Source organism: Ascidia mentula, chromosome 9, assembly GCF_947561715.1.
Source record: "Ascidia mentula chromosome 9, kaAscMent1.1, whole genome shotgun sequence".
Lineage (NCBI taxonomy): Eukaryota > Metazoa > Chordata > Ascidiacea > Phlebobranchia > Ascidiidae > Ascidia > Ascidia mentula.
In genome coordinates, this window is record NC_138574.1 from 1,426,928 (window position 1) to 1,450,667 (window position 23,740).

Genomic DNA, 23,740 nt, shown 5'->3' on the forward strand with positions numbered 1-23,740 from the left:
AAACAACTCCACACCACGCGAGACAGTTGCCAAACATGTGATGTGTTCAAGGCGTGCTTTTCCTCTATGCGAGGTGCTTTTCTTGATACCCGGAAGGACGTGTGACTAAAGCACGCTTTTTTGCTGCTGATTGAACACTGCTTTACAAGGTCTGAAACGCGTAACTCGCCTGAAGCGTGTTCGACCTCACGTTTTACAAGGGTCCAGTTTGGTGCAAACTTTATTTTTGTTGCCTTGATTAAGCGTCATGGTTCGGCTGTTTTTTAGCAAAGGGTGTTAATGTGACTGTATTTGACCCAAACCTATACATTTAAAAATAGATTGCCATCTACTGTACACAAAACATAATACCCTCGGTCAAGTCCAAAATAAATAAGCACGCTGCATTTTGGTGCAAAAAAGACTAAGCACGCAAGTCCCAAATGAGTACATTACTTAGAAATAAGCAACACTTATGTTTTCTAAGATACTGCTTGCAAAAATAAGCACCAATCTTAGAAATAAGCAACTCTGCGAAAAAAAAACGCCAGAGATAATATGATAATTATACTAGCGCAAACGTTTCGAATCTTGCTGTGTAGAACACACAGTTACCCTACAGCACTGATGATGAACAGTAAGTGAACAGTAACGATTAGCCCTGGCGTTTCTATTCCGCATAGCAATCATGAATATACATAAACATTGAATCGCGGTATATTATCCGATCGTAGCAATAAAACATATATAAAATCATGTTGTGTGCCGTAAATTTCATCAGCAAATAATGCATGCAAATCAACGCAAAGCAGCCAGTGGCTGTACAAATGATGCGTAGTCTACATATATAAAGGTTCAGTTGAGTGATTTCCGCACTTGTGACACACCAAGTGACATATAACTTGTCACATTTTTTTATTTCAACATACCAAGCAGATGAACGTAAAAAATTAAACACAAGTTGAGATTTCTCGACCCAGGGCTGTTGCGATGTGTTTTGGACGCCACAGCTTTAATTTACTTACCGGTCCCTAGAACTTTGTGCCATCGGATGTAATTTTTGATAAGTTGGCATTTTCAAATAATATGATAAAAATATGTGACATAGATTGTGGTTCATGAACCGCATCTAGTTTTTTGACAATACGCCTGAAGTTCACGTAATTGTATTTTATTCTTGTGGAGAATTATAACACTTTTACGGAACACGTAAAAGAGCACACAACAAGTTTGTTTAGAATAGATGACAGATAAGTTTTAAATTAATTTATCATTCTATGTAGTAATTTGCAATTTGCCTGTATAATAGCGTTTAGTCAATAATGTTCTGTTAGCCCACCACCGGAATGCCGTTGTTTGGGAAAGGTTATACGTTCGGACAGGCAACTCCAGTTGTTCTGGATATCGGAGAAGCTTACACTAAACTTGGATTTGCAGATGAAGCTGAACCCCGTGCTATAATTCCAACAACTATTGAACAAGTTGGTAAGTTTGCGGGTGCACAAAAGAGTTGTATATGGTAATTTAGTCAAAGTCTTATAATCACATCACATGGTTTTTCTCTACCTCCTGAACTTATAAGTGATAACCCTTATAGTTTTATTGGTGCAAATGGTAATTTGTTTTTCATGTTGGTTGTTCATACACGTTTTCGTTCTTTTTGTGCAAAATTGAATTGAAACCAACACTGTCATGTTTTTTTTCATGGCAAAAATATGTTTTCAGTTGCTGAAATGTTCCCTTTTTATGCGTAATATTTCATTCAATCAACTTTTGTTTCTTAGGTGGCCCTATTACCTATGTTTTTGGAAGTGACCACAAATCATTGACAGGCCATGATGTGGGGCCAGATTTTGAGAAAAGTGTGAAACTCTTCCTGGAGAAAGTTTATTTCAAGTATCTGCAAGTAAATCCCAACAATCAAAGAGTAATTCTTTGTGAATCTCTGTTGAATCCGACAAAAGTTCGTGAAACAATCGCCAAAGTGCTATTTACAAAGTTTGATGTGAGTCAATATTGACCTTTTGTTCGATAAACTAATGATGCTTTTATTTGTGGTTGACCAGATTGGAAAGCTTGTGAAAAAAATTTTTTTTTTAACTTTATTTGTGTAGATTATCAGAGCGTTTTGTATGTTAATACTAATTGTTTTGTAGGCACCATCAGTATATAAGTTTTTGCCAAAGATATGTTCTCTTCAACTGTTTTTCCAAGCTGGGTGATTGACACTTTAAATATATAACTTTTAAGGTCTCTTTCAACCACTTTTTGCTAAAAATAGTTTGCACAGTGAGACCAAAGTCTTTCTGTTAAATGTTGCAGGTGCCATCGTTGTTATTTGCGCCCCATCATTTATTATCGTGCTTCGCTGTTGCAACAAACACTGCTCTTGTTCTTGATTGTGGCCACACAGAATCCATTGTTATTCCTGTTGTCGAGGGAACCCCACTTCTATGGGCATGGCAGTCTGCTCCCGTAAGTTTTTGTTGCAGTTCCTCCGCAAAACTAATCCAACGTTGTCACAATGCTTGAAGCACTGTTACTACTTCTGTTAGTATATGATTGATAAATATATAGTATTTGTGATAAATATAGTATATTTCATTGCCAAAGCTTTTCAGATGATATGTTGCTGTATATCCCACATCATTTAAAAAAATGACAAATCAAGTTATTTAATGTAAAAAAAGCTGCTTAGAATGAACAGTAACTACAAGATAGAAAGTTCCATAGACACACATAGAACCTTACATGGGGGGTCATGATACTTATAAATAATTTTACTTTTCCTGACAGTTTTTCATAATGTAAAGCACAATCTGCACTAGTAGAAATGACTGTTAATAAAAGTGTAGTCATTGCACTAAGTGCGTCAATGGTATGCATTTTTTTAGCTGGCTGGATCAGCCATTCAAGATGCCATCATGGAGGACATAAAAGCAAAGGGAAAAATTAAAAGAGAAGACCAAGAACCTCTTCCTGTTGGTACTAGACTGTGTGAAAAAGTGCTGGAAGATATCAAGGTATATACAAATACATAAATAACACAACACAATAAATACCCCTTTTCATAATAAAGTTGTTTATATTATGTTGCTGTTGCTACCAGGCATATTATATTATTACAAGCATGCTTGTTTGTGTGCTGCACCTTTATCCTGATAAGGCATAGCTGCAGTTGAAATGCCAGACACTGAAAGTCATGTTAATTGTGTTAGAACGACAGATTATTTATTAATAAAGTTGCTTATGTTAAACGTGTGTTTGAAATAGGTCAAGGCATGTCTGGTGACCGAATATCATCGCGCCAAAGAAATTCAAGCTGCTAAAACCACGGAGTGGGAAAAGGTAAAAATGCATGTTAGTATTTGGCACTGAGCATGATGCTGAAACATGTTGTAAACATTCAGTTTAATACAACAAGTATGAAGTTAAGCATACCATTGTTTTTTTTAAACCTTCCAATACAAAAAATACACTTTGAATGAAAATTTATTATCGGTAAATTTTTGCAAAAGTGCGCGGAGAATATGTCCTCGGCGCACGACATTTTTTTTCCAATCTGGAGTGTGTGTACTGTGTTCATGGTATCTGGTGGTGTCAGAACATACTGTTTCTTTACAAACCTAATTTAAACAATGCTTTGCCCAGGAAAACAACTTGACCCCATCATCTGACGTTCAACGACCCCAACCACCGCCGGACATGGTGTATCCAATGGATGGTAAAACCAGACTGTTTATTCCAGGTCCGGTGAGAGAGGAAGCGGCTGAAGTCCTGTTCCAGCAAGTAATAAAACCTGAGACCTTAATAAGCTTTTGTAGTTTTACGTTGATTTAATTATGTTGCTGTGCAGGATAATGAAAAGACATCTTTAGCAACTTTGTTATTGGAGAGCCTTTGTCAGTGTCCGATTGACGTGCGAAAGGCTCTTGCAAGCAACATCCTTGTTACAGGTGCTGTTATACTTATATTGTTTCTGTGAAGAACTTGCTAATCACGTTTTTAAATAAAACATTTTTTTTTTGTTGAGTGACATTATTTTCTCTCCGTGTTTTCCTTTCACAAAATTTGGTCTTTAAGTAGTAACTTTTTTTTAGTGGTCTTAACTCTTAAGCAGTAAAGATTAAAAATAATTTAAATTTTGAACAATTAAAAAAAAAACTACTTCAAGACTTTTTCAGGAGAATTGATTTTTGAATTAATCTCCTGACAAAATTTGAGGCTTGTTGTTTAAAAGCACAAGTTTCTTCTAAATTTCTTATTTTAAACTTCTAAGCAATAAATACTGTTAATTTAAAGGTGGAACCAGCCTTCTTCCTGGATTCAAACACAGACTTTTATTTGAAGTAAAGGAAATTGTAAAGGAAGAACCAAAGTATTCAAAAAAGGTATTAAGCCCTTATTTCTGTGGTGCAACACAACAGTGGTTGTAGTGGTAGAGAATGTACCACTAAGCTCCTGTAACTCAGTTGGTAGAGCGTTGGGCCTGGTTAGCCAAAGGTCATAAGTTCAAAGCTCACCGGGAGATTGGTCTTTCGTATGTCGCTCCGGTTTGTAGGAAAAATGGCTGATTCAGCTTGTTTGCAATGTCAGCAAACTTAAGTATTTCTATTAATTTATCAACCACCTACACATTATTTTCCAGTTGTCAGAGTGTGAATTTCGCGTCCACCAACCCCCAATTAAAGCAAATCTTGTGGCTTGGCTTGGTGCATCTATATTTGCTTCACTGGAGGGACTGGAAAAGCGGTCGATCACTAAGGAATATTTTACGCAGGTTGGTAACAATGTTTTTTTTGCACAACCTTTTTGTATGAAAACATTCTGTGCACTTTTGAGATGGTTTGTGCATATTTTCAAATTCAACAGATCTTTTGCCACTAAAAACTGCATGTGGTGGGAGGTCTTTTGCTTAAAATACTCGTTAAGTAAAAAACAAACTGATAACTGTATGAAGTAGGATCTTTGCTCTGAAATACTAATGATGCCTAAAATAAAACAGAAAACATTAGGTGTCCTGGATGAATTTGTTTACATATAAGTCAGTCCTGATATACTGATTTTAATGAATAAAAAGACACGTTTGTTTGTTTACAATTTTTTTTTACAGCACAAAGGTCGCCTACCAGATTGGTGTGTACTTGATTTAAAACAGCCTGAAAAGCTTCCGGAAAGGCCAAGCACTTTGCCGATGAGTAAAAAGTTTCCATCCCTTATTGCAGCCAGAAAAGTTCCTTCGTCTCAGCTGGAATCGCGACCCAAAACGAGCAAATGAATAATTTTCGTGGTGCATGCATTTACATGTGGTAATGTTGCATGAACAAATTTTGGAGATGGATCGTGTCAATTTTTGTCGTCTTCTAATACATTATTTACCTTTTCTGGTTTGCTGATAAATGAACATTTGCTTCACTTTCACATTTTTTAGGGTATAGTTAAGTTAACATGTAGTAAAAGAATGCTGGAAAAAGGTAAAACTGCTGCAACAAACCTCAGTAAATCTCATGCAATTTATTTTTTGGTTTATAGTTGTGTGATCCTTCATCAATGAAGTAGTGATGATACAAAGGCAGTTGAGATAACATATGGTTTAGTCAGTTTGCAAAAGTACTGCAATACACATTTATCACACTACGAAGAGCAATACAAGGTGTAATAACAACAAAGTTTGATTAAATTGCAACGGGTCGCATACCGCAGTGTTATGGCACCAAACATAGCCAGACACAAATGAGTTAGAATGTTACCATCAATAACTTCTAGAAAAAATTGACATTATTAGAACTTCTTTTTTAAAAAAAAACATGTTTGCGTGTAAACATAGACAAGGCACACAATTGTGAAAATAAAAGTAGTTTTACTGTGAAATTCATAACTTGATAAAAGAAGGAGTAATCATATGTGTGCAAAAAAGCCATAATAGTTGAGAGCTTCAGACAGAGTAATCAGTTTCTTAATGCCTGACTCGAATGTTTGTTAAATTCCACAAAATGTCTTATTTGCTCGCTTGGTTCTGGCAAGGGGGGCAATTCATCCATATCAAGCATTTTCTTAAAAATAAGTCCAGTTGTAACCCCTCGAATGGCCATTTTGGTTAAGATGGAACAATATACAAAGTTCTCAATGTCCTTGTACTTGCTAATAAATTGTTGCTCCATGTACAGCGCATCGTCTTCCAAGTGCACCAACTAAAAAATTTAACACACAATTATGTTGAAAAGCAGATATATTTTGGAAATTAAATGTTTTACTTAGGATTAAAGAACAACAATAATTTTAAAATAAGTTCTTATGGTGTAAAGTATTAAAAAAAACATTTGACAACCTTGGTTTTGATGGTATACCGCTGTAAGAACTTCATTGGTTTGCGGTATCTGTAAGCAGTGGTCGAAACAACATGGAAACCTCCATTTCTGAACAAGCATGCAGCGAAACCACTTGATCCGACAAATGAAGCCCTGGCAAAATCTGCAGCCCTTCCATAACGCGAGTTGGTCATTTTGAGAACCATATTGAGGTCAGATGGTATGACGAGGCCTTAACACAGTAAATAATATGTCAAATATTATGCGAAGTAACCACTTTAGTTTGCTGATAATTTCACAAGTTTCTGCTATAATGATATATTAACATGTCAAATTTATCTGTAAAAAAGTGTTTATTTACCAATGCAATACGAATTTTGACAACAACAAATTCTACAAACAAGATGCCACAATTAAATGAAACTTACTTCGATATAAATGTGTTTGAAGAATAAGTCTAGGGTTCGTTTTTCCTTTTGTCCATACCCAATAATTGATAATTGTTATGCACATGCGTATTCCATACAATAAAAATCCACTGAAGAGCACGGCTATAACCAATAAAACAAGGAGAAATTTTTCCAGTAATGTTCCTTCTTGAAAGGCCACTGCCCATATGCACCAGCCCACCACAAAGCAAGCACCACTGGTTAATATAACAGCTGTGGCTATTTTGGGGTTTACCATTGCTACCACGTATGTATTTACCAAAGATTTTGACAAATCTGCGCAAAGAAATAATACAATACGTGTTTGTGTGGGCATGAATGTGAAAGCCAGCAATATATAAATCACATGTGAACATTATGAGCAACATACTATATTGCAGAAGCAACAGAACCAATAATGAATAGAGCTACTGCTGCACTGATGAGGCCTTATAAGTTAAAACAATGTGCACTGCACACAACTCTCTGATATCATATTACATTTTGTAACAATTGATTATGGGATTGTCTTGTGACAGGGGATGAGTTACAAAGTGGTTAAACGTTGTGAAATTGTATGGAATTAGACATTGAAATGACAATTTAGCAACAAGATATTAACATTTAGACATAAATTTCTGAACTGGCATGCAGCATTCAAGAAGTTGCCCCTGGTTTAGTAGCTTCAAGATTAGTGGTTTTCAAAGTAGGGAGGGACACAAATGTTTGAGAGATATCAACTAAAACATGATGATTCAAGACTAAAATTGACTAATCAGGAACTTTAAATGAGTCAAATATGCGATCAGCATCAACTGCACAAATAAAGTTGAATGTTTTCAAGGGAGTATTGCAGTAGGCCATACATATAACAGTAGTAAAATACATCATACGTAGAGGTCTTTTGTGTACATTGAAATTGACTGCATTGAAGACAGTAGACAAAATATTGTTACACATTAACAAACAGTCTCAAAAGGGTAGTATATACATATACATGTCAATCAAACAGTTTCCATCAAAAACCAACAAAAACACTACAGCAAAACCAGACATGATTATCAAGTAGATTGAAATCAATCAGATTTCACTCGTAAAGCTTCACTTGATTCTTTATTGAATGCAACAAAATGCTTTACTTCTTCACTTGGTTCTGGCAATGGTTCATCTTCGTCCATTTTCAATAAATTTTTTCGTATAAATGCTGTAGTTACCCCACGCACACTTATCTTACACAACATTACACAGTACACAAAGTTTTCAATGTCTTTGTACTTGCTAGTGTACTTGTGCTCCAAGTAAAAAGCATCTTCTTCCCAGTATACCAACTAAAACACAACACCCAACCTTCAATACCATTGCCAGGCACAGGTGTTACGCAACATATATATATATATATATATATATACATATACTTGCCAAAGTATATTAAACTATAAATGAATAAGACAATTATTTAATTTGGTTTAATGATAACCGTAATGGTAAAATATTTCTTTGTGCTAAAACATTTTTTTATGTTCTTAAGTTTGTTTTTTTAACTTTAAACTAAACAAAGAATGTTGACAATAAAAGCAAAGTCTGCTTTTTATGATAATTTTGAAGGGCATTTCCTTGAAACCAATGCCTACCTTTGTTGTAATAGTATACCCTTGGAGAAATTGCAGTGATTTTCGATATCGAAGAATGTTTGCCGACATAATCCACATGCCTTTGTGGTTTACGATGAAATCATTAATTCCACTATGAAAGAAAAGTGATATTCGTGCAAAGTCTGCTGCTCTTGCATAGCGTGAGTTGTTCATGTGCAAAAAGACATCCAGATCTGATGGCAAGACAAAACCTATGAACAAAAGCAATTTTAGTGTGGAGGTCAGATTTTGCATTAACGTGCATTCAAGAATAAAATAGTATTCAAATTGTTTTAATAAACTCAAAAATCCTTTTAAATTTACACAGATTTATTTCAATGCAATGACAAGTTGACCACAAAAAACATTTAATACTAACTTCGAAACGTGAAATCTTGCAAAAGTAACTTGGGATTTGGCTTTTTGCCAATTGTCCAAACTGTGAACCAGATATATGTTAGAAACATACGAATACAATACAACAAAAATCCACTGAAGAGCACAAGTACAACAAGAAGGATCAGAAGAATCTTTTCTAGTATGGTTCCATCAATAAACATGCCACCCCAAATATACCAACCAACCACAAAACATATTCCACTTGCAAGTACAGCTATGGGAGTCAGTGCAGGGTGTGCCATTTCTGCTATTTCTAATTGCAACTGTTATAGAGGAAAAAACAGCGTTTTTACCAAAAAAAACACAAAAAGAACTTGAACGCAGATAAACAATAAATACATACAAAATAATATGACTTGGAGTGTCATACAACCATAAGGGTTATCAAGTCAGGTGCTTATATGTCTGCCATAAGATCGCAGCCAGTAACACTGAGAAGTGATGGGTTGTGACAAAAAAACTGCATCAGGAATTGAACAAATAAAAGTTAGAGTTTAAAACATCAATTCACAAAGCAAAAACAGCCACCCGTGCTCAACAAAAACGTGTTGTATTAAAAAAACTAAGTCACAAACTTGACATTTGGAAAGCCCAAAACTTTGGAATATTAAACCTTATAAGTTAGGACGGGTCATAGCCCCTTTCAACTCTCCCTGTCTACGCTAATGCTGGCAAGTGCATTAAAGATAGTAAAAAGTACCGGTCAGTAAATTAACGCTTTGCTATTCAGTTCTGCCGAAACTTCAGAAACGTAAACACAAAGGTCACCGCTCTATTATGACGTCAAACTTCGTGTAGTGTTTGCGTAGTTTCCGGCCAAAAGTAAAAAAGGGGTACTTTCCCGCCCCAGGCATCAAAGTTGTAACATTAGTTTTTTTTATAACTGGGAGAAAATATTCTCCACGGATTATACACAGATACATTCCTCTCATATTCGAAAAATAGCGTGTGGGTGCATTTAAAACTCGACTAAACTTTATGTCTCGACTAAACTCGACTAAACTCGACCACTTTGCTCGTGGTAAAAATTATTTACTACAAATATTTGATATAGTCTAATTATTACTTTTCCATTGTTTGTTACATCAAAATGCGGTGTTTATTGCCCAGTTTTTGCGCCAAAATGTACAGCGTATGCAGATGTCGCAGATGGAGATGGTTATAAAGAATTTCCGATGGTTCAAGTATATTATTGGATTACGTTTGATTGTTTTTATCAAATGTTTGAATGACCTTCGGCAGGATTATAATAATGGTATGTTCTGCTCTAGTTTAGTCCAGGGTTCGTGTATTTGTCAAAATTCAATCCCTGAGCAGTTTGTGCTGGTCACCTTAACAAATTTTGGAGTACGTCTCGGCGATGGCCTTTTTGTTGGTCATGTGGGCTGCTGATGACTTTCACAGAGGTTTTTACCTGGTCCCTGTACGAACATTGGTGCTAGGTTTTAGCGGCGTCACAATTACGGTATATTACACTAATTCATAGGGAAAATATGGTGCTAAAGTTAAAATCCCGGACATTTGGGCACTTTTTTGTTAATTCACTTGATGCAGATTTGAGCACCAATAATCCGCAAATGACTTGGAAAATACGGGCGTATATGGTAGCCTTTATTAGCTTACATGTAGGACTTGAAAGACGAGATCATTATCACGACCTGTTTTATGTTGTGCAATTTGAACTGTCTATACCTAATGGGCGCCTGACTCGGTAACCAATATAGTTTTATCGGTGATCATGTCATTTTATTTCTTATGTTCATCTACGTGGTTGAATTTACATTTAACTTGATGTGATTCGTTTTATTTTTTCGACTATCCTAGGGTTTTCTGATGTGTCATTTAACGCATTGTTACTCAGTAAACATATTAGGGATTATTGAATCAAATCGTTTCTATCAAACACTTGAAACTGAAAAGTTTGAATTAATAGCGTACCATCTATACTGTAAGGTTGTAAAAAAAATTACTTCGTTAGAAAAATCAGGCTATGTACGGTATGAATTCAGTGTGCTTGAAGTTTGACACATAAAGTTTGCCTAAGTAATACAAGCAAGCAACAAATGAACTTTAAGGAACTTGACAATGACATGGGCTACATTTTTAAACACAAACAACTTCAGTGGTTATAATTAATAATTATGTATTGTGATGTTACTGTTGGTTTAGCGCTTCGAAATGGGCTGCTATACAAATGGTATTAGGGATATCCTGTTGATTATATTATGACTGCGGAAGGGGCTGTTAAAAGTACCGCGGTATTCTGGTTAAATTTTCCGAAATCAATTCTGTGTGGGAAATTCCAGACCAAACCTTGCTTCCACGTTGGCAAAAATTACGCCATAGAGAAAAACGCAACCTATGGCAGCGAAGGTTCACGTCAAGGCATTCAATGCACAATCCAGTTACTTTTTTTACGGATTTACTTGCCCATACAAGTTAACAATAAACAGGTAAGATCAAAGTCTTGTAAGTAATCAACTTTGCCGCCTCGCAGTCCAACAAACACCCCCACACAAACGTGTTGTTGTTGATAAGCATATTTTGGATATGTTTTGAACAACAGATGGATGTTTACGTTTAAACTCTTGGTGTTTTACCCAATTTAGGAATGACCACTAAATTGCACTGGACCTTTAGATTCCAAATTTTTGAAAAAATTAGCCGAGTAGTGAGGCTTAAATTGACATGGCTGATGACCTATTTTCTGGTAGCTGCAACTACAAAATAATATACGGTAATTCAACGGCTAATTGTAACATTTGGACCCTTAATTCATCCTTCGCGCTGATTTCAAAATCAAAATTTCGCAAATGTCTGGTAAAAAAAACGCTTACTGTGTTTGATGGATTTTAAAAGTTTATGCGTCATTTAGGGCCTAATTCAAACTCTAGTGCTCTTCCTGTGACTGCTTTAAAAGCAATTTTTTTATCACTAGCTTTGGCGCGCTATCACTTGCTTCATTAGGGACGGCGAAATACCTTTTAATTAAAATTGAAATTAACTTAAAAATGCGTATTTTGTGATAAACTACTTGGCGTTTCAATGGCATAACTTAACAGTTTTATGCAGTTGCACCAATGCAATTTGAACTGTCTATTCCAAATGGGCGCCTGACTCGGTAACCAATATAGTTTTATTGGTGATCATGTCATTTTATTTCTTATGTTCATCTACGTGGTTGAATTTACATCTAACTTGATTTGATTCGTTTTATTATTTCGACTATCTTAGGGTTTTCTGATGTGTCATTTAACGCATTGTAACTAACACTCGTACTCCTGGTCTGCCCTGGTCCAGCAAATAATGACGCCAAGTCGTTTGTATTTTTTTTATTGCTGCAATAGACAAAGACAAAAAAATCTGGTGTTGGCGTTTGTTGACCTGTTAAATAAACAGAGGTTGTGTTATTTTTAATGTGACCAAAATATATTCACAAGTAATAATCCTAGCATACGTTTGAGGAATTCTCTAAAAGGCTTTTAAAAAAGCTGTTTTACCTTTAAATAAATTGTCAGGTCATGCCAGAGAAATCTAGTTGTCGTAGTAGTATGGCTTTTGGGAATCGTAGTAGTATGGCTTCTCAGAGTCGTAGTAGTAAGGCTTCTCAGAGTCGTAGTAGTAAGGCTTCTCAGAGTCGTAGTAGTAAGGCTTCTCAGAGTCGTAGTAGTATGGCTTCTCAGAGTCGTAGTAGTAAGGCTTCTCAGAGTCGTAATAGTAAGGCTTCTCAGAGTCGTAGTAGTAAGGCTTCTCAGAGTCGTAGTAGTAAGGCTTCTCAGAGTCGTAGTAGTATGGCTTCTCAGAGTCGTAGTAGTAAGGCTTCTCAGAGTCGTAGTAGTAAGGCTTCTCAGAGTCGTAGTAGTAAGGCTTCTCAGAGTCGTAGTAGTAAGGCTTCTCAGAGTCGTAATAGTAAGGCTTCTCAGAGTCGTAGTAGTAAGGCTTCTCAGAGTCGTAGTAGTAAGGCTTCTCAGAGTCGTAGTAGTAAGGCTTCTCAGAGTCGTAGTAGTATGGCTTCTCAGAGTCGTAGTAGTAAGGCTTCTCAGAGTCGTAGTAGTAAGGCTTCTCAGCAGAGTCTGGCTTTTGGGAATCGTAGTAGTAAGGCTTCTCAGAGTCGTAGTAGTAAGGCTTCTCAGAGTCGTAGTAGTAAGGCTTCTCAGAGTCGTAGTAGTAAGGCTTCTCAGCAGAGTCTGGCTTTTGGGAATCGTAGTAGTAAGGCTTCTCAGAGTCGTAGTAGTAAGGCTTCTCAGAGTCGTAGTAGTAAGGCTTCTCAGCAGAGTCTGGCTTTTGGGAATCGTAGTAGTAAGGCTTCTCAGAGTCGTAGTAGTAAGGCTTCTCAGAGTCGTAGTAGTAAGGCTTCTCAGAGTCGTAGTAGTAAGGCTTCTCAGCAGAGTCTTGCTTTTGGGAATCGTAGTAGTAAGGCTTCTCAGAGTCGTAGTAGTAAGGCTTCTCAGAGTCGTAGTAGTAAGGCTTCTCAGAGTCGTAGTAGTAAGGCTTCTCAGCAGAGTCTTGCTTTTGGGAATCGTAGTAGTAAGGCTTCTCAGAGTCGTAGTAGTAAGGCTTCTCAGCAGAGTCTGGCTTTTGGGAATCGTAGTAGTAAGGCTTCTCAGAGTCGTAGTAGTAAGGCTTCTCAGCAGAGTCTGGCTTTTGGGAATCGTAGTAGTAAGGCTTCTCAGAGTCGTAGTAGTAAGGCTTCTCAGAGTCGTAGTAGTAAGGCTTCTCAGCAGAGTCTGGCTTTTGGGAGTCGTAGTAGTATGGCTTCTCAGAGTCGTAGTAGTATGGCTTTTGGTTGTAATAGTATGCGTTAGTACGCATGAAAACAGCGAAAAGGGCGATGATTATCAGCTGGTTCATCTGGGTAAAAAAAACTTTGGTAAAATGTCATCAGGCATTTCGTTACATACAATCAACTTACCTTTGTTGGTTTGCTTGCTTTGCTCGCAATGAGTAAAGATTCAGTAGAATCAAGCGACTTATATAGGGATGTTTGCTAAAAAAACAATTAAGCAGTTACGAAATATGCTCGTTAATTTCTGATAATTTCTTTTCGCGTACGCTTTCCCGGATTACGTGAGCGTCCCTGCAATTCACTGAATATTCCGCTTGATGTGGAAGTGGAGTTTTGCCATTATGCCTTACTCGCTGTTATTCAACAAATATATTTCTGATTAGTTCTGCAATTTTTTTAGAATTTATACGCTTTTGGCCTAAAAGTTTTGGACATAATTGTGCACTATGTATATTAACAGTTCAAGCAAAATAATTAATAAATTTACGAGAAGCACGCAGTTAGTTGACGTATAAAGTGTACTTAAATGTAACAGGCAATGAACCAACAATCATAAAAGAACTTGGAAATGTTATGTGCCTCATTTTAAACACAAATAACAACAAGGATTATGTAATACCACTGTTGGTGTGGATCTTTCAAAATTTACTATGAATGATTCCTTCAAATCATAAGGAGGATATCCCTCTGACTGGTCCAGGACTGGGTGGAAGTTGCTGTTGAAACGGCTTCATTATTCTGGTTAGATTTCCACAAAGCATTAGTCATTACCTCATGCGGATTGTGGTGATTTGCAGGAACTTCCACACGAATTGTTGGTTCCACGTTGGCAAAAATTACGTCTGCAGTGAAAACTGCACCCTATATCATAAATAAAAAGATATCCATTCTCAATAAAAAGACACTGTAATTACTTGCTTAGTTCTGGATTTACGCATAGACTACAAATTGACACCAAACAGAGAAATAAATTCGTTGGTGGTTTAAGTGCAAAACTATCATACTACGCCACCTCAGTCAGCAACACTAAGAGCCTACAGAGAACTTCACACAAACAAGGTGTGTTGCTGTGACGGTGATTAGAAAAGCACATTTTGGACATGTAATACACAACAGATTGGTGTTTACCTTTAAACTCTTGATGTTTTATCCCAACTCAAAACATCGCTGAATTGCACTTGACCTCTAGATTTCAAATATTAATAATGATGGTAGCCAAGTTGTGGAGTTAAATTTATCCATGCGTAACAGAGGTGGAAATTGAACACCAGCACAAGAAGTTGCAGAAAGTTATGTTTAAAGCCACACTTCCTCAACTTTCGTGGCTTCCATATTGTTTTCATCAAGCTGGGAAAAAGACCTTGTGACTTTCCTTGTTTATTCGAGAAAAAGTTCTAATGGGTAATGCCAAACGTTTTGTTGAAACTTCCAGGATGTATAAGTTAGATCCACGTAGACAGCATTTACGTATACATGAACGACCAGACGAAACTTCATTAAAATATTCTATTATGGGGTTCACTCGCACCAAATCGTGAAATTACAAGGTACATAGAGGAAATAAAACAATGGTTAAGTGTTAGGATTCAATACTCAATGTGACGCAATAATAGCGATATTGGGCGTCCGGCGAGGAGTGCTATAACATGTTGTAGCCCTGGGTTAAACAGTGTGCAGTGTAGGCGTGTGCCGTGTACCGTGTAGGCGTGATAAAAAAAACACAAAAAACTTTGTAAAACAGATTATATATAAGACCAGCATATAGTCAACACATGTTGCGCTGATTATACCAAAAAACAGTGTACACACTAGTTGTGGTGATTGGTCAAACAGTGTGCACTCTATGTGCATGCATAAAAAAACACAAATAATAAAACTTCACGACGAAAATGTCCCAATCAAGCCATTACATGAACAGCTATTTTGACTGTGTAAGGATTTCTCTAACTTCAAGTTCACAAAGATACCAAAGACCGTCGTAGAAGTCTGACTGGTGGCGTTGCCTGTCATGGCATGTCAGGTCTACCACGTTCGTAATTTCCACGTCAGGGTTAGCTGGACAGTTGTCATGACAATTTTCCGCTTTCTTTAGTCCTACTCCCCAACCACTCTTTTTCGATTGCGTACAATCTCCTCGCACGATTTCTATGGCGCTGGCATCCAACATCCAGGGTAGACACTTAAACCACCTCACAGACGGGCGAAACGGGACTTCCCCGTTTCATGCGTGGCTACTCAACATTAGTTTTCACAAAGACTTTGCAATATTATAACTCTAATATTTAGTTTGTTTATGCAAAAACGTTGTCACACACTAAGAGCATTTTGTTTTTTGGTAGATTTGCCTAAAGACCAAGAATTTTGATACTTTAGGACGTGTGTAGCATTGCCAATGCATGTGGTGAACGAAACAAACGTTTCGTTGATGGAATATGTTTTGCTTGCTTTTAAAATACCTCTATGCAATGCCTTGATAACTATTTTAGTTCATAAAGAATGATATTTCCAACAAACATGTGTGAAAAGCCAGTTTAACATATCACGAAAACCGGGGAAATCCCGTTTCGCCCGTCCGTGAGGTGGTTTAAGTGTCAACCAACATCCAGAGCTAAAAGTAAGCCGGAATGCCCTGGACGCCGTTTTTGCTGTTTTGCTTGGTGGTACTGACAAATCTATCTTTCTTGTCAGATATTCAAAATTACTCCAAACGAGTGGCAGAGGATCGGTGCGGTATTTTATTACTAAGAGTCAATAGAAATGTTAATTTCACCTAAACGGCATCATCAGTTTCCGAACTTATTCAAATATTGCATGCAGAATTAGCGAAAATCCGAGTTAAATAAATCAAATTGTCCGAACATTCCTTAAAATGATAATTGTTCCAGTCCTGAACGCTTCTTGACTTCGGCAATTAGCGGTAGGCGAGTCATTCAAAAGTCGCTTATTGTCTCGTCACAACCAAGTGCTTTTTATGCGTAATAATGCCCCGAGGTAATTTGTTGTGCAGCGTGGTACCGTTGTTGGAAAATATCTCGGTCACAGCTGGGTGCGCCAGGAAAGTAACGTGTTGAATAGGTGCAATGACTTTACTAAGAAAATTATATTGTAGAGCTTACTAATATAGTGTAAAAGCCTGAATGCGTTTGTATTAAGTTGACATTAAGCCTTTTCGTATACTTGCAATTTGAAAGGAAGTATTTGAGCAGCCCTATATAATGCTACGGTTATGTTACCACTAGGCTCTACTTTTGACTTGACAAATTTAAACATTTTTTTTGTGTGCTATTTTTGTGCTATTTTGTGATAGACTTGGTGATTAGATTATGATTAGACTTGACAGTTCGTAACAGCAACCCTGTATGCAGATCACTGAAAACATAATTAGCTCAATGCCTTATTCTTGTCAAACATCTGTCGCAACTGTGAATATTTTCAGGCACTTAAACACATTTTTATAAGATGGTTAGGTTTAAAAAGCTAATTTTCCGTACGACTACAATATTTCTTGGATTGTTTATCGCCCAAAGACTTTATTTGTTAACGCATCGAAACACGAGGCACAAAGTCGATTTGTATGCGAAGCAAGACCGGGAAAATCCAACTGAGAGTGAGCTTTACAAAGACGTTATCTACGAACACGACGACGTGCAGATAACACGCAGCATTTTCGCGCCTACCTCTGCTAAGACTTTAGGTACCACAACTGGCGGCAACCCCAGTGATCATTTCGTCATAAAAGATTCGCAAACCGAAGTTGAAACTGAACGGATGGTCAGCGAAATCAATTTTATATCGATTATGCAACAAATGCAGGCAGGCGTGACGATGGAGACCCCGGTAAATTTGAAACAACTTCGGGTGGTAGTGGAAGACGTTGGCGTATTGAGCCCAGATGAATATAAGATTTTTAAAGCAAAAGAATTTGTCCGACTGTTTGCTAACCCTGGTCTAAAAAGTGACATTCCACCAACTTTAAAGCCATTCCCGGTAAGATTACAAACAAGTGCTTCGTTTGGAGTAGACTACATCATATTCCTAAATTTATATAAATGTTTAAGGTTTATTTAAGATTGTTTTTATTCTTAACGACCCAACTACACTTTTATATTTTGAATTTTTTTATTCTTGACGCAACTAACACTTTTATATTAAATCAAATTATGTTCATTTTGCGCAAAAGACCACAGCGTAAATGAACTATAAATGCAAAAGTTAAAATGGCATGGGCACCGATAAAACCTTTTCAGAGGTTATTGAGTCAGGCGCCCATATGGTGGTGATTTCCTCACGGAGAATTACGCTCTGTCGTAAAATCGCAGCCGATTGCAATTGGAAGTGATGGCTCAGTAGTGGGTTTCAAACATTTTATCCGGTTTTCTCATTAGCAGCATGCCATAGTAACCACGGTAATACAGTGCTCGAAGCGAAACATTACACATACGGTTGTTAACAACTGGTTCGCGTTGTTCATTAAATTCCAAAGACAGGTTCGCACGAACCGGCCAAATCCCACCACTTGACGCGTTGCGCGAACAGCGTCGCACATCACGATGGTCATCCGGTCGTGGTTGCCAAAGCAAAACCAATCAAAACGAAAACACTCTAACTTTTTGACTAAAAAGACCGCGTGGTAATCATTTGTATGGCGAAAACCACATGTGTTATTTTTAATTAAATTTTTTGTGATTTCGGATACCTTTTGGGGTTATTGGAAAGTGACTAAATCTTATTGCGTTTAAATGTCACTCAATGCCTGATTTTCACCGCAACTGCTATATGTACGTCACTCAGGACGGCATGGAACGGCCAAGCCCTTACATCTTCATAAATGACGACAGGAAAGTGGTTGCCGAGGATAAAGTACAAGATCAGTGGCAAAAGGAAAGGAAACGAAGGCTATCCATGGGGGACGAAGACATTTCCAAGGTTTTTGTCTCATTTCTTTGAACTTACAAACTAATCAAAACATGTGTTTTATGTTGATGGAAAATGAGGTAACGTCGAAAATACAGTTATCGGATTGGTGATATTGCAAAAGGAACGTAATTTAAATGAGTTAAAAGATAAATTCGTAAATCTTTTTTAAGTTGTTGCACGAAAACTGAAAATACGTTAGGAACATAACTTACGGTTTTGTAAATCTTCAATACAAACAAAATAGCCAATGCTGTAGTCGAGAATTTCATGCTACAGTTACCATTTTCCTGGCTCGCCTGCATTTTACACTGAAATGATTCTAGTACACGAATCGAAACGTCCGTATCATGAAATTCTCGACTATTGCATTGGCTGTTTTGTTTGTGTGAAAAATACGTTGGATCTTTTGCATGTCTCTCCTCCGTGTGATTAAACAATTACAAAAAGAAGAACAAAAGATCAATAGTTAAAAATTCTGTTTCTATGTTTGCGCTTGTTCGTCACAATCATCGTATGTCTACAGCTTCCGGAAGTGGTTCGAGTTTTGGAAAGAAACACTTTACCCATTCCAAACATCATTCACTTCATCTGGTTCAACTGTCGTAAATTTCGTGTTCATCATTACATCAGGTAGGTGACTACACTTTTTATAAAGGCCGGAAACTATTTGTTTTTTATACAAACAAGATAGCCAATGTAATATATTTTTAATGTATGGAATCTTTGGTAATTTTTAACGCGTAATCACTGCAGTTTGTCCCAAACGTAAATTTGCATGAGGAAATATTCAAAACTTTGGAAGTTCGAATGAAATGAGAAGATTTGGGGTTCACAAAGTAACTTTTTACGTGTGGTTGAAATATTCCAACTCTTTGTAGCTTTGTGAGCGCTTGGAAAATCCATTCTCCGGAGTTGATACTTTTCCACACAACTTGCGAACCGCAGGGATCTTACTGGAACTCTTTCAAAGACTTTGCAAACAACACACTGAAAATCGTTCAACGAACCCCTCCTGTTGAAGTGTGGGGGAATCCCGTAAAGGTACTTTTTCTTAGTTTTACGGTTTCTGAATATAGTTCGTCAACGTACAAATCTCCATTAGGTTTTTTTCTTGGTGTATGGGTCGGGCGCTTGACTGATGTTGTCAATCTGCTAAGTTAATGATACAATTTGAGTAAACTTTGTTAAGCGCTCCTATACCGTGGTTGTACGTGGGCAATAACGATTTTACATAAAACTCCTCACTGAATGACTAAACGTTAGAATCACATTCACGAAATACTGTAACTAGGCATACATAATTTCACATGGCATTGGAACTTCGTAAAACTGTTTAAAAACAAAAGCTAGACCATAAATTCAGTGACCTTGGTCCAGGGCGTTGAACACCAGTCGGATGTTGCGCGTCTACAGATCCTCCTGGAAGTTGGAGGAATTTACATGGATGATGACGTAGTGGTTCTTAAATCCTTGGAGCCACTCAGGAAAGAAGAAATGGTTCTCGGAGAGGAAAATTTCGACGCCGTCGGTAATATTAATGTGTTTTAATTGCAGATGTCATCATTATTAGAGAAAATATGCAATTCTAACGACCTCCATGGTATAATGTGTCCATCTGCCTTAAAATGTTAATTACAAAATTTATAGTTTGCGTTTAAGAATCAGTCTTGGACTGAACAACAGCATTTTTAAACATTTGCAGCCAACAGTGTAATCATGGCCAGCAAAGATTCCTGGTTTCTGAAGCGATGGTTCCAGGAATACGGAACGTTCAACGATTCCAGGTAACCCGCAATAATTACCACCAAACCTCGCCATGACCTATAGTTGCCGTATAAAGTGCTGGGAGGTTTTTTTTGGAAATATCCCTCTCGTGGGCGTCAAGTGTAGCGGAGGTTTTAATAATTTAATTAATGGTGGTATCGAGGCAACGGTTGTTTTTAATGTAGTTTCTTGCCTTCCGTGACCATTATCACAACGCAATGTTCCTAACATCACTGTTGCAACATGACATTTTTTTCGCAACAAAAAGTTACATTTTGTTTTAATTTACTTTTTCCCAACTAGCTGCCTCTTCTATAAGTGCTTTGGTTTAAAACTTGTACTGCGGTTTTCATTTGCGTAACCTCCAATAAAAACAAACAACCATGTTATTTTTACGCTTGTGCAGATGGAGCGACAGTTCTTGCTTCGTCCCGTGGTCGCTATGGCAACTGTTTCCGGACACAATCCACGTTGTCAAGGAGCAGATGCTTCGGCCAAACTGGGAAGAAATCAAGTACATTTACCACGAGCTGTGGAACTGGCACAACAGCTTCACCATCCATCTCTACTCCAGGTAGGACGAAAGAACTCTTATAAAGTGCATAAGAATCTTCCCACAGTCTAATGGTCAACAAAGACTTTTGGTATCTGATTTTTAACAAGTTATGTAGGAGAAAAAAAGGCATTTGTCTTTCTGTTCTTTCCGATATAAATATTTTGCCCATACAATTCGGCATCGTCAAAATCACCAAAAACAAACGCGTTGTTTTTTAGTCTCATATAGTTTTAGTACTTTTGTTAATCTTATTAACAAGGTAAGAAGATGTGGAAGAACTGATAGTGGACTGAGGCATTTTCTATCGCAAAAGAAATAGCTCGTTGATTATCATACAATCGTCACCGTAGGTCTAATTATAACTGTGCTTTCTAAACAACACAAATAGTTGTACTTTAATATAAAATATGGGCCGAATTTGCTAAAAAATTACTGAATACTTTTGAATTGACAAACTGATTTTAATATTCTTAAGAAAAACACTCTCCCGCAATTCAGTTTAAAATGTAGCTTTTTTTTACTTTCGCTTTAATCTTGAATACCAACTTTTATGCATAGTACTTTATTACAAACGTTTTAAACATCAAACTGTGGTGATCAAAGTATTTAAAACGTTTGCATCATGACCAGGCCAACAGCAAATTCCAATAGCTTTAATATTTTTATATTTAATATTGAACGTCCCTTGTATTTTGCAATCAACTTTAATTCTTTCGCCAGGTTTATGGAGGCGATGGAAGGGACGAATGAAAGAACTCTACGTGAACTTGCCATTCTAAATACAACTTACGGAGAAATTGCTCGGTATATTATATGGGATGACGTCAGACCACGTGATATCACAGAGTGGATTTTCTAACGAAAGCACAAAATTTTATTCTTTTTTAACGCCTATTTTTTGTATTTTGTTATTTTGCACGTGTGCAGTATTTCTGGCTGTAAAGGTGTTTGACGACCAAACAAATGCGAAAATCCCAACATATTATATGGAATGAACATTTATTAAAAGTGAATTCTTGTATTGTTTTCCACCCTAACGACTGACACTGATAAAAGTTGAAGAATCACGTAACCCCCCTCTGCCCAATTATAAATAAAATATATAAAACTATAATGCACGTTCGGGTTTGAAACCTCCGTATGGAAGTCCAAAATAAGCACGTATCTTGGAAAGGCCTACATTTATTTTCCAAGCCACTGCCCCGTGCATATATTCGGTCCCTGCAAGCCCAACAATCAATTTTAGCATCTTTTCGTAGTAAAAATGTTTGAATAAGGGGTCATGAAAGTTGAGCTGAGTCCAAAACACAATAACAACATTTTACTGCATCAATTTGTTTGTCAACACAATGCATTGTCACATCACGCACCAATCACGCCTTGTCCACGCCTCGTTGCTTGGCAAAAACACGCATTTTTTGAATTTTTGATTGTCAGCTGATATCTGCTGATGTTGACCTCGGTTTGGGAAAATGTTTGATTGGTAATAGATCGTTGCATTTCCAACAAAACAAGCCGGCTTTGCGGTCGTTTGGAATAATTGCTGAGGGCTGGGGCGTCAGCAAGCTTTAGGCGGAAGAACGAACGGTATAAAAACAGAGGTTAGAGTAGGTTACAGCTAATTGCTTATATTTGCAAAATTATAAAATGAACATAAATACGCTAAAAAAGGTTACTGTAGCGTTAAACCCAAAATTTGAACATACACTAGAAGAGATAAGGTTGAAACTTTATTCTTTAATCTCGACAATTGCTGATTTTACTAGGTCTCCATAAACGCTTAATATGAGAATTAAACTTGTCTGTCTCCTGCATATTGGTAGACTTGCTCCATAGGCCAGATCGATGCCCTACGGAGCGCCATTAGAAAATAAAGCCCGAATTGGTTATTAATCAGTTTCTGTAGTTCCAAATCAGTTCTTTGGAACCCCGTATGAAAAAAATCAAGTTTGTCAAACTTATTTCGCCATATTGTTGTATTTACACAAGAAAGTACATCACATTGTACTTTTTTACCGGTCTCTGAGCCTGGGATGTTTTGAATGATGTTGTGCGGTAAATCTTCACAATGTCGTTGATGCTAAATTGTTTTTGTAAACAAACTGGTTAACAAAAAAATCATATCGGGGTAAATGTTGTTAGTGGACATGCCGTACAATCTTCAAATTATTTGGCACACATCTAACTACTGATTTTTGATTGCTGCAATTGCAAATAAATTGCCGGAGATAGTGTTATTTACGGTTGAATGCACATTTGTTGCAACGAAAGTGATTGGTTGATTTTGCGCTGAATACGAACATAAACATAAATGGAGTGTGCAAATTGTGCTATGTAATTTATACAATAAAGACGACCAAAGCTGTTTTTAAGCTGGTGAAAACAACTTCATGCGGTATTTCATGAATTCAATGTAGTTTTGGACTATTTTTTCCTCACAAATTTGAAGAAAATCAAGTACGCATATACATACGTACCAGATTGGAAAATATGTCGTGCGCGGAGGATTTATCCTCCGCGCAGAATTTTCAAAATCGGTCAAAAATCCGCGCAATTTTCGTGATTTTACTAGCAATCCGCGCAAAAATTATTAATCCGCGCACAAATCGCTCCAAGTCTTGCAACACTGATGACTTTTCCCCAAGACCCCAACTGTTCTGCACCAATGTTCTGTTGGAAGGCTCTTTGGATATGCTTCACTGACCTGAGCGTTGATTTTTTTCTCTCCTTCTCTCGAAAATCACGAACAACGAAAAAAGGACAAGGTCGAGCGGGGTGAATGCAGTATTTGCCATCTGTATTTTATAATGGCGAAATTACGCTCATTCGTCAAATTTGGAAATCCATTTGATCTTTTTTTGGAAAAACATGCGTTTTTGAATTCTTGGGCCGAGTTTTCTGCGCGCATATATAGGAGGTTAAAGTCAACCTTACTTAATGTAGTTTGGGGATTAGCCTATGTTTCAAACTCA

The 23,740-nt window shown here is 37.0% G+C and overlaps 5 protein-coding genes across 5 annotated transcripts; 2 read left to right on the top strand and 3 right to left on the bottom strand.

Moving 5' to 3' along the window:
* Positions 1-1,224: 1,224 nt before the first annotated feature.
* LOC145914750 (actin-related protein 10-like) lies at positions 1,225-5,362 on the top strand. Its single transcript, XM_083002588.1, has 10 exons — positions 1,225-1,464; positions 1,764-1,984; positions 2,302-2,454; positions 2,874-3,002; positions 3,253-3,327; positions 3,631-3,768; positions 3,836-3,935; positions 4,282-4,370; positions 4,628-4,759; positions 5,093-5,362. The coding sequence occupies exons 1-10, from the start codon at positions 1,326-1,328 to the stop codon at positions 5,255-5,257; spliced, it is 1,341 nt and encodes a 446-aa protein (XP_082858714.1). The 5' UTR covers positions 1,225-1,325; the 3' UTR covers positions 5,258-5,362.
* Positions 5,363-5,480: 118 nt separating this feature from the next.
* Positions 5,481-7,052, bottom strand: LOC145914752 (protein THEM6-like). The gene is made up of 3 exons (XM_083002590.1): positions 6,716-7,052; positions 6,308-6,519; positions 5,481-6,170 (listed from the first exon to the last, which is right to left on the bottom strand). Exons 1-3 carry the CDS (start codon positions 7,050-7,052, stop codon positions 5,928-5,930), a joined length of 792 nt encoding a protein of 263 aa, XP_082858716.1. The 3' UTR covers positions 5,481-5,927.
* Positions 7,053-7,789: 737 nt separating this feature from the next.
* LOC145914753 (protein THEM6-like) lies at positions 7,790-9,004 on the bottom strand. Its single transcript, XM_083002591.1, has 3 exons — positions 8,726-9,004; positions 8,347-8,558; positions 7,790-8,043 (listed from the first exon to the last, which is right to left on the bottom strand). Exons 1-3 carry the CDS (start codon positions 8,985-8,987, stop codon positions 7,792-7,794), a joined length of 726 nt encoding a protein of 241 aa, XP_082858717.1. The 5' UTR covers positions 8,988-9,004; the 3' UTR covers positions 7,790-7,791.
* Positions 9,005-12,062: 3,058 nt separating this feature from the next.
* LOC145914751 (uncharacterized) lies at positions 12,063-13,685 on the bottom strand. The gene is made up of 3 exons (XM_083002589.1): positions 13,658-13,685; positions 12,246-13,596; positions 12,063-12,129 (listed from the first exon to the last, which is right to left on the bottom strand). The coding sequence occupies exon 2, from the start codon at positions 13,594-13,596 to the stop codon at positions 12,280-12,282; it is 1,317 nt and encodes a 438-aa protein (XP_082858715.1). The 5' UTR covers positions 13,658-13,685; the 3' UTR covers positions 12,063-12,129; positions 12,246-12,279.
* A 3,305-nt stretch (positions 13,686-16,990) lies between these two features.
* LOC145913764 (uncharacterized) lies at positions 16,991-21,627 on the top strand. Its single transcript, XM_083001517.1, has 8 exons — positions 16,991-17,518; positions 18,323-18,457; positions 18,972-19,078; positions 19,327-19,489; positions 19,826-19,976; positions 20,151-20,232; positions 20,619-20,786; positions 21,489-21,627. The coding sequence occupies exons 1-8, from the start codon at positions 16,991-16,993 to the stop codon at positions 21,625-21,627; spliced, it is 1,473 nt and encodes a 490-aa protein (XP_082857643.1).
* The last annotated feature ends 2,113 nt before the right edge of the window (positions 21,628-23,740 follow it).

Coding starts and splice junctions, on each gene's coding strand:
- LOC145913764 (XM_083001517.1), top strand. CDS start 16,991: ATGGTTAGGTTTAAAAAGCTAATTTTCCGTACGACTACAATATTTCTT. Junction 17,519..18,322: donor CAACTTTAAAGCCATTCCCG/GTAAGATTACAA, acceptor TACGTCACTCAG/GACGGCATGGAACGGCCAAG. Junction 19,977..20,150: donor GGAAAATTTCGACGCCGTCG/GTAATATTAATG, acceptor AAACATTTGCAG/CCAACAGTGTAATCATGGCC.
- LOC145914751 (XM_083002589.1), bottom strand. CDS start 13,596: ATGAACCAGCTGATAATCATCGCCCTTTTCGCTGTTTTCATGCGTACT.
- LOC145914752 (XM_083002590.1), bottom strand. CDS start 7,052: ATGCCCACACAAACACGTATTGTATTATTTCTTTGCGCAGATTTGTCA. Junction 6,520..6,715: donor TCAAACACATTTATATCGAA/GTAAGTTTCATT, acceptor TACTGTGTTAAG/GCCTCGTCATACCATCTGAC. Junction 6,171..6,307: donor GGTATACCATCAAAACCAAG/GTTGTCAAATGT, acceptor TAAATTTTTTAG/TTGGTGCACTTGGAAGACGA.
- LOC145914750 (XM_083002588.1), top strand. CDS start 1,326: ATGCCGTTGTTTGGGAAAGGTTATACGTTCGGACAGGCAACTCCAGTT. Junction 1,985..2,301: donor TGCTATTTACAAAGTTTGAT/GTGAGTCAATAT, acceptor TAAATGTTGCAG/GTGCCATCGTTGTTATTTGC. Junction 4,371..4,627: donor AACCAAAGTATTCAAAAAAG/GTATTAAGCCCT, acceptor ATTATTTTCCAG/TTGTCAGAGTGTGAATTTCG.
- LOC145914753 (XM_083002591.1), bottom strand. CDS start 8,987: ATGGCACACCCTGCACTGACTCCCATAGCTGTACTTGCAAGTGGAATA. Junction 8,559..8,725: donor GCAAGATTTCACGTTTCGAA/GTTAGTATTAAA, acceptor TTTTGTTCATAG/GTTTTGTCTTGCCATCAGAT. Junction 8,044..8,346: donor GGTATACTATTACAACAAAG/GTAGGCATTGGT, acceptor GTTGTGTTTTAG/TTGGTATACTGGGAAGAAGA.